Source organism: Sinocyclocheilus anshuiensis, unplaced genomic scaffold, assembly GCF_001515605.1.
Source record: "Sinocyclocheilus anshuiensis isolate Anshui unplaced genomic scaffold, SAMN03320099.WGS_v1.1 scaffold821, whole genome shotgun sequence".
Classification (NCBI taxonomy): domain Eukaryota; kingdom Metazoa; phylum Chordata; class Actinopteri; order Cypriniformes; family Cyprinidae; genus Sinocyclocheilus; species Sinocyclocheilus anshuiensis.
In genome coordinates, this window is record NW_015558606.1 from 560,394 (window position 1) to 570,475 (window position 10,082).

At 40.4% G+C, this 10,082-nt stretch overlaps 1 protein-coding gene across 1 annotated transcript in view; it reads left to right on the forward strand.

The window, feature by feature from the left end:
• LOC107680219 (serine/threonine-protein phosphatase 2A regulatory subunit B'' subunit alpha-like) overlaps window positions 1–10,082 on the forward strand; it is a 96,169-nt gene that overhangs the window by 47,444 nt on the left and 38,643 nt on the right. Inside the window, exon 3 of the mRNA XM_016476016.1 lies at window positions 6,805–9,462. Within this exon, the coding sequence (XP_016331502.1) occupies window positions 7,312–9,462 (2,151 nt within the window). The 5' untranslated portion in view covers window positions 6,805–7,311. The remainder of the gene's footprint in view (window positions 1–6,804; window positions 9,463–10,082) is intronic.

Sequence of the window (10,082 nt, forward strand, 5' to 3'; positions counted from 1 at the left end):
GGCTTAAAGAAAAGTTTGGACACAATAAATGGAGCAAAATTTTTCATCGAGCAAACCGCTTGCAGCGCTAATTTCTTTCCGACATCCATTTTCAAATAAACAACTCCTATTTCACGTATTGTTTCGCGTCATTCCCGTTCCAATTCTTGCGTGTGTTTTCGTGACAAAATGTGGTTTGTAGAGTCGTTGGGTGACAATTGTTGTCACCTTGTGTAGTGTGTAACCCCCGGTTGCAGATAATTTACATAGTCACATAGTGTGAACACCACAACGACTTAAAAACAGACAAATGGCTGCCCACTGCTCCTGGTGTGTTTACTGTGTGTGTGTGTGTGTGTGTGTGTGTGTGTGTGTGTGTGTGTGTGTGTGTGTGTGTTTGATCACTACTCACTGCTGTGTGTGTGCACTTGGATGGGATGCAGAGCACAAATTCCGAGTATGGGACACCATACTTGGCTACAAGCAGAGGGCCTTTGCTGATTAGCTTTTCTGTCTGTAAAGTATTCATGCTGCTCTGTCTTCATACGAGTGTGAATAGTTAGGACCATCGCTTCATTGTTCGGTCTGACTGATGTGGTTTCAAAACAATAGACACTAATTAAGATTTAATTGCTGACTGCTGGCTTCCTCCTGCTGCAACAAAAATTTGGAATACAATCTAGAATATCTCTGCCCCTCTTTTGGGGTGTAATTTATGCTCCCAAAGAGTGTTTAAGAGCCTTGGAAAACATTTTGATAAACTGCATTGAAGAATTAGGTCAGTGGTTGTTTCTTTTAGGCTATGAAATGAAATGGAAAAAAAAACAAGTGTGACATTTTGTGCTAACGATTATGAAATGTGGGCTTTTAAACTGCCAAATAGGATGTGGACTGTTGTTCTGTTTGTCTGTCTGCACTACTGTTCAAATGTTTGGTGTCAGTAATTTTTTTGTTTCATTTTTGGAAAGAATTTAAAAGTATTAGCTATAAACCTTCGAACATTCAAAAACCATCAAAACTGTTTTAAACAGGATTTAATCAAGCCAAGATTCAAAGTTGTCTTAACAAATGTCTAGTTTAAAAAAAGTATAACTTTGAATTTCTCTTTGATTTAATCCCACATAATTTAAATTTGAATTGAAATTCTGCATCCTCGTTGCTACCTCAATTAAATTGAGGAATTTATTTGTATTTTAAAATACATTCTCCTTTAAATTCTGAATAACAAACAACAATCTTTTTCTGGTCCAGGAGCACGATTTGTCAACCTTAACTATTAACAACCCTTAAAATTAGAGGGAAATGGTAGGTTGATAAGAATGTCTGATAAGAACTAACCGTAAAATCTAATGCTGATTCAGGAATGTCTTGATGAACTTGGTTAAATCATGTTAAAGCATACTTTGTAGCTTGGCCAGATTTGTATTGTTTTTTTATCATTTACTTTTGTTGTACATTTATGTGTGGAGTAGTTTCAAAAGAAAACCAAGCAATTATAATAGCAGTCATTGTGATAATGAAATTGATTCAGGCTGTGTTTCTCTCTTTCTCTTTTTGCACTCCATTTCATTCCCAATCTCTCACTCTGAATAATAATTAAGCACTTAATGCCACATTTCGCAACATTTAATTGAATTGCTATCTTCAGTTTTTAAAACATCCATATTTTCCCTCCTTTCAGTGATATCCTTCTCATTTTCCCCCCTGAGGCTGTGAAGGGTTAAGTGTGCACCCTGGTCACTATGTGAAGGAGTTAGTGGCCAGCGAGTGTGTAATCCTTCCTTTATTAATGTGTTGTTGTCACGGGGGTCAGGTTCTCTCTTGCAGCAACAGCTTTTGAAAGTCATTACTCAAGCGGAGACAAACAAAGCTCATGGCGGGCCCCCCTTCGACAGCATGTGCACAGTAACAAGACCAGGCCTGATCTCTAACAAGGGAGGGCTCACACAAATTCCCAATTTACCTTCCAAAGTGAAGCTTTCCATTTGCAGTGATTCCTTAATGAGCACTACTGTAACATATATCGATTCTTCATCCTTCAACTCTTAATTGGGCCAGATATAAGCAGACCCCAACGCATTGTGATTTATTGCTCTACCTGGCAGAAATAACAAGATCTATTTTCTTGTTGAGTATATAGCATGTTGAGGGTGTTATTTCGAGGAAGATGCTCCAAAGCTGCCAATATTGTACAGCCAAGAGTCTCTACACGAAATTGAAAAGCGCTGGCAGATGTGACAGGACACGGATGTGACTTCTCGGCCTGTGACTGCTACGGTGTAATTAAACATGGAACGACTGTAGGGCGTGAAAGCAATGGGATTAGAAAGATAATGAGGCTGCTGCATCCTCATTCCTCATGCTCCTGCCAATAGAGAGAGTCTCAAAACTGTGGGTGGATGTTGTCTTGCTTTCCAAACAGTATGTTTGCATTTTATGCACTGCTTTCTCCATAACAATCACTGTATGCTAATTACAACATTAAGCTGAGATAAAGACTGTTGCCTGACAATTAAAGCTTAATCTCTAGGGACATTCTTCATCTCAATTTTCATACAGAGCTAGCCATCCCAAAGCAGCTAAGCCAGCTAACCAGGGAGGTCCTATGCAGTAAGAAGATTCTCATCAGACATATAAGATGTTTGTATGGGTGTCCGCACCCACTGAATGATGTGAAGGCTGGGTGAGTGAGGGTGTGAAGGCTTCTGCTTTAACCCCCCACCGGCCTGGAAATAGAAACGGCAGGCAAAGGAGAGAGTGCAGGATCATGTGTTGATCAGCCCATTAAATTGTCATTAAAAAGCCGTCGCTTTGCTGCGGTCCACACTCTTCCTGTCATATTGAGTTCATCCCGACTTGACAACCGGTTACGTCAAAGCTTACTTTGAAAGCAACCTATGTTATTGAGAGGCTCTGTTTGAGGACACTGGAGCTGAAGAGTGTTATCCTCTATGATAAACAAATTCTTCAGTGTGTCTTTACTGAGCCTTGGCCATGGAAAGTCAAAACTGCCCATGGTAAACAGAAACATGCATGACCACAAGTACAAATTCATTATATTTACTTTGAACCTATGATATTTAAGAACTGCCTGCTATTCGTTTAACCATTGTTCAAACCTATAACATAGGTTATGTTAAACTGTGACTGTAAATTATGTTCAGAATCAGTAGAATCAGCATCTGTCACAGGTCCAATAACTTAAAGAGACATTAAAGAGACCTTTCTACTGACTCTGAACAACACCAGGAGAAAGATGCCCAGGGCTCCTGATAACCTGTGTGAACATGCCATAGTCCTGCTGCAAGGAGGCATGAGGATGTGGCCAGAGCAATAAAAGTCATTGTCCGTAATGTAAGACGCCTAAGACAGTGCTACACAGTGGAAATGGAGATAGCGTCTGTTTTTGGGATTCTTTGATGAAGTTTCATGAGCCCCAGAAGTAAATCCTGGCATCCTGAAGCTGGCTTACTGTTTATGCATTTGATACTCTATATCTCTTTGTCTTGTTGCAAAAGGCAGTGGCTCTCATTGTAAGGTTCTCACCGGCGGCACCAGCTTTTAGTGTAACTGGCTGGGCAAGCAGGACCTGTCCATTGTGAACCGTGTCAGTACACAGATTATGGAGGGTGTGGGTTGTCCCTGTAAATCTCACTCTCTGAATGTTTTTCCATATGCCACCAATCTAGTGCCCTCTGTAATGAATGCATGCTAAAAAACATTAACCAGAGACCATTGTTCCAATACTGTGAGGAAATACAGATGTGTAATGCATTTATGAGTCTATATTGTGAATGCAGATTATACTGCTATAAATGCTTTCATGCATGGCTGTAGTCAGAATTTATATGAGGTAAGGTTGTGGTAGAAATCCTGGAGACTTGTTCTCTGCTGTTGCTCTGCTGAGACACAGAGAAGACAAGGCTTTAATGAGGCCTGCTGTGAGAGGAAGAAAAAATGGAAGAAAAACAATAGGGCCAGAAGGAGTGAGAAATAAAAGAAAGAGGGAAAAAGAAATTGGAATTGGAGAATAAAGGAGCGTGTTTTGGCTGTGGAGAGCATTTTCGGCTAAGAAATGCTAATAATGAGCTCATTCCCTTATATGTATTGAAATAAATATGTCTCCAGTCTCTCAATGACTCATCTGTTGACATAATTATCATTAGAGAGAGGGAGAGTGAGCAGTAGAGACATGAAATGATTATTTATTAATGTCGCTGATGTCATTTTTCTATGCACTGCAGGGCTCCAGACTGCGTCCATTTTTTCTGCCTGTGCGACTAAATTTTGTGAGCGGTCGCACTGGTGCAACCACCGCGTTCTTCAACTCATAAGTGCTGCCTTTCTGTTGTATATGAGAAACATCAAATGGCAAACGAAACTGAAAGCATAATGAAACCGTGCTACTCGTTTGAACTGAGCAGCGCTTCGAGTGTAGAGCCTGGTTTATACTCGCCGCGTCAGCACGAGCGCGAAGGTGCGTGCAGCAAAAATGACGCGTATATTTAGGAAACGATGGATGGTTTTCAAGCTAAAGTAAAAGACCGCTTCTTAAACCAGAGAAGATGAACATGTTAGTATTCTTGTGGGAAAAAAACATGCAAGCACTGTCACCGACAGCAAGTTTAGTTTCACTTTTCTTTTTGTTTTCATTTTGAAAAGCCTTTTATCTTTGCTGTTTACCTCACGTTACGCTATGGAGGCTCTCTTTTATTTTTATTTTTTATTTGATTCCTCAGTGTTTGCTAAACGTTCTGTAAGTTATTAGTCGGTATATAGCACAGCATGTGGTGTATGCCATGCCTAATCTTATTCGTTTTTGTTGATAAATGTTTTGTAAGCTAGTTTGTCATTGTATCTTACTGTTTTGTTGTTGTGCTTTTTAATTAAGAATAAAAATGAATCCATCTTTTGTTTTAGTCTTAAAAAATGAAATGTGTAGATGTATGTAAGCAAAACCGACAATTATCTTTTCTTGTAAAACGTGACAACAAGATCACGAATTTGAAAGTGAAAGCATCCGAAGCCCGGATTATAACACAGCAAAAGAGGATCTCCCGTTCACAAAATTCAAATCACAAATAATAATACGGATGAAAAAGAACGGGTTGAATGTTAACCACTTTAATTTCCATATAACTATAAACTATGATAAAAATTCATCAGCATGCATTGATTAATCCCATGTTGTGCGCAAAAAAATTAAAATAAAATAAACAAATCGTGTGCTCATGCCACCAACTGAGAAAGTCAGTCGCAAAAGAGTGACCAGTGGGAAGAATGAGTCTGGAGCCCTGCACTGAAGGAGAAATTTTGAGAACTTTCATCTGTTAAGGAGATGGTTTACCCAAAAATTAAAAGTGTCATAATTTACTCACCGTCATATTGTTCCAAACCTGTAAGACTTACTTTCTGCAGTGACGCATAAAAGAAGATATTTTGAAGGATGTTTCAATAGTTTTTCTTCATGCATTAAAAGTTATTGGGGTCTGAAACAACACTGGACCCCACTGACTTTCACTGTATGGCCAAAAAAAAAAGAAAAAACTGATACATTTTTTTTTTTTTCAAAGTAACTTCTTTTCAAAATACCTGAACTGAACTACCTTTTGGGTGTATGAAGGACATGGTCGATCTAGTGCAATATGAGATGGAGAAATCCATAAAAGGCACTATTTAATTATAATAATAATTTAATTAATCATAATTATAAATGTAATAATTAATTACTAATAAATATATACTATTCATTATTTACAATGAGACAATTTTAAATGTTTGTGTAAAAAGTTTAATTTGTTTGTGTAAACTTTAAATAGTGCAGACTGCACTTAAATTCACAATATTTTTAGTAGCACATGGAAGCAGGAAGACTGCTCTTGTGCATGTTGTTGTTGGTTAGTGCCGGTCTTCAATAATAGAGTACAAATATTTGTCATGAGAGCATTACAGGAAAGAATGTTCCTTGCCTGAGGAATGATTCAGTATGCAACCTAAGGTACAAGTACAACTGTTCAATTATGGCATTTGTGTATTTGAACTGCTCTCTTTTGAGTAAACTCACTTTATAGGGAAAAGAGGCAGAGTGAGGTGTGTTGTCAAAGAATGCTAATAGTGTGTCTCTGTACTTTCTTCACAAGCTCTTTAACAACTTTCACTGATGTGGGCCTCTTTGAAGATGGCTTAAGGACTACATTTGATAACACAGGAGACCTAAGATGCCTGAGGCTTAGGTCTTTCTTTATAACCACATACCAGCATTAGGCACTACAGCACGTCATTTTATTTTTTGGTTTATATTTGTTTGAAAGACATAGTTTGTGGTTCACTTCTGGCTTGTAGAATATTTTAATGTGCTTTGAGCTTGTTTAGTATCATTTTTTTGTGGTTTAGCTATACCAAAGAAAAGTTAAAAGTGTAATGTGCTTATAATCTAATGAAAAGATATGTTAACCAAAGACAATATAAAGACAACAAAATAAATAACATTAAATATATACCCCACTTGTGATGTAAAAACTGTACATTGAATGCAGTGTAAGTCACTGTGAATAACATAATCTACCAAATACATTAATATAATATATTTCACTCAGAGGCGGAAACTTCCTTTTATTGTTCTCCTTCTGTTTCCTGAAGAAAACCAACATGTTTGTGGTTGTAGACTATTTGGATAGAGGCTGTAAATTCAGTGTTGTTTATAGTTTACACAATTAGCTCAAGGATACAATAGGACAATCTAGGGTCTCAGAGACTTGTATTTCAATTGATCTGAAAAAGTGCTTTCTCTCTCCCCTTAACCCACTTTTGTCTTTTTACTCACAGGTGACTTTCACATTGGATTCTTAAACATCTGATTCTTGCTGGTAAAGCAAGATAAAGACAGAGAGAGGGTTGAACATCTGCTGAACACATCAGCGGAAGCCTGTCACCAGGTGGGCTGTATGCTGTGGCTTTGGAGACGGAGCCAGAGGACTTCTTTATGCCCACAGGCCTCGGCTGTCCAAAGGGGGGATGATCTGGAGTGCTGCACACAGGCCTATCATTAGGCCATTGGGGCCCATGCTAAGGAATGGATAGTTATGCTGCTAAATGTTAGTGTAACTTCCCTTTAACAATGGGCACCGGTGAAGTATTGATATGAAAATCCTTTTTTTCCTTGGAATCAGCTAAAGCAGCAGTTGAGGCTAAGCAAAGCAACTATTATTTGCTTTTTAGGATTTATATTATTTGACATTTTTATATAAATGTGTCTACATAGCATTTATTATTTTTAGGTGGCTAGCGTTATATTACAAAGCAGACTTTTGGATTTATGAACAAAGAAAGACCATGGCGGCTACCTATAGCATTGTGGTCAGCAGTATTAACTGTTATAACAGCGTTGTGATTGACCGTCGTGTCCAGCACACTGTACACTACTGTAATGGGCCCTGTGGTGCACTAAAACATGGACTAAACTGCACAGTGGCTCACCGCAGCACTTGTGCGGAACTTCTTGATACCCCCATATCTAGAGCCTGCTCTGACCGGCCCATCAGCATTCATGAGTCCAAAACGATGGAGAATGGCAACACTGGACTTGGTGCTTTCTGCGATGACTACCACCAGGTCATCCCCAGAGTTAAGAAAGGATCTGCCATCCAAAGCTCAGCAAGCCTCAAGGATATTACAGGGGAAGCTATCAACCTGGCCAGTGGAAAAATCAAGGAGTTTTCTTTTGAGAAAATCAAATACTCTTCCAGCCACGTGACTTTCAGAAAGGGCCGTAAGGTTCGGCCGGACTCCTTCAGCAGGAGGTCCACTGATCTAGACATCATCTATGGCCAGTTCACAGGCAATGATGAGAATTGTCCTCCATTTGGCCTGTTTCAGAAATCTGTACTCGAAGAGCATAAGCTAAGTCGCAGTGCATCCCTAGAGCAGAACCTAAACAATGTGGCCACGCTCTATCTGAATAGCCTCACCGAGGAGAACTTAATTACCCGCATACTGGAGAAGACCAAGGCAGACAGCAGTGCCTCAGGAGAAGACATTAAAGCCTGTCTGGACATTCTCCTCAAGTGCTCGGAAGATCTGAAGAAGTGCACAGACATCATCAAACAGTGCATCAAAAGGAAGTCGATGGGTGGAAGCAGCGACGACTCAGGGAACCCTGAAGTAATTTATAAAAATGTGATGGCTCGCCTCTCCAACTATCTGAAGAGGCTTCCTCTTGAACTGGAACAGGGGCAAAGTGTGAGGCAGGAGCACAGCGAGCTTGCTGAACTAGTCAACAGCATACACGGGCTGCAGCAAATCCCTTTCTCCCCCATCTTTGGCAATGAGCAACCTCCGCGCTACGAGGACGTTGTTCAGTCTCCTCCGCCCACAAAGCCTCGAGCTAAACCCTCCCAGCCAGAACCTCCAGAAGGCTCTAGGGATCTTGCAGGCAGTGTGAAACCCATTCAGAGCCCCCCTGGTTTGTCAGCACGTACACCTCCATCAACTAATGGGTTCCCACATGGCAGCTTGCCTTCAGCCTCCAGTAGCGGTTCAACGCCTTATATCTGCCACCACACAGTCTCAACCAGCCGACCGGACACATTTTCTTCCACAAACTCTCTCTTATCTAGTAGTAGCGAAAGCCTCTGTAAGGATGCCATGGAAGCTCTGTATATCGAGGAGGAGGATTCGGATGTGGGAAGGATGCCGGACAGGGCAGTTAAAGGGGATGGGAAGCACAGCTGTAGTATTTCGGAGTCCAGATCATTCTCCAAAAGACCCACTGGCTATTCTGAACCTAGTGGTGGTGTTTCAGAAAAACTTCATGAACTTAGCAGAAATGAAACTGTGTTCAAGCCTAAAAACGACTTGACGGTCAACCAGATGTACTTGCCAAAAAGCACAGATTCCAGACTGTTCTCTAGGTCAACCTCGCACATTAATAAAGGGGGAGCCGATGACATTGATAAACTGCTGATGGACCTGGAGTGTCTTTCCCAAAACATGCAAAAGGAACCTCCACTGCCCCCTAAACTTAAAAACTGTGCCCAGCAGACTGGCTTCCCCCAGCATTTGATTGGTTGCTCTGCTAAAGATATGCCAGTGGCCGGTGTGTCTGGACCCTTGGTGACCAAGCCCTCTGAAACAGCAGTTGAGGCCACCGAAGAGGATGATGGAGCTCTGCTGCTCAGGATTCTTGAGAGCATTGAGAGCTTTGCTCAGGAGCTGGTGGAGAGTGGAGCTGGGAGAGGAACCCAGTCTAAGGAGCGAGAGGTCATGCGTCTTCTCCAGGACACACTGGCCAGCACCAAAGCAGAGGTGGCTCCCCTCCCGCTGCCTGTACCTCCATCTGAGACTGCATCTACACCTGCACAAACACCTAAATGCAAACCTACACCAATACCCTCAAGTGCACCTGCTGCTATACAAATCCCTACTTCTACTGTAAGGGACACGGGCTCAACACTTCTCATTCAACAGACGCCCGAAGTCATCAGGGTGAGTTCAGCTAAACTATGTTTATGTATGGTTTTCATGCCTCTTGCGGAATCTGTGCAATGTGTATTATTGGTAAAATGTAAAAAAAAAAAAAAAAAAAAAAAAAAAAGGAAAAAAAAAAAAAAGACTAAACCATCCATGGGCCCCGCCTGGGTTGCCTGGGTTGAGTAGAAAAATATAGATAACTTATAATTTACATAATTTTCTGTTTCTAAAATGTTAATGTACCCTTGGTGTTATCTGCTTGAGTATCAGTGGCTGTTTGCAGCCGTTTGTGACTGTTGGGCATGAGTGTTTCAAATGTCCCCATTGGTAATCTGGATTTCAAAATCATTAAGCTACTAAGCTACTTTGACTGAGGTCAAATGCGAGGAAACCAAAGAACTTACAGTACTTGGAGGCTTTTTTTAAGAACAGTGAGCAGCTTAGGATAAACCAGGGACCCATATACAACTACAACAAAAGACAACAGTCATTGATGCTCAAGGAGGCAAAACACAATATTAAGAATCAAGGACAGGTAAAGTTTTACAGGATAATTTGGGTAAATTCAGTTATTTTATCTTGTGGAATATGAAAATATTTATGTCAAATCATTCAGGTTTTAAAATGTTTTATAT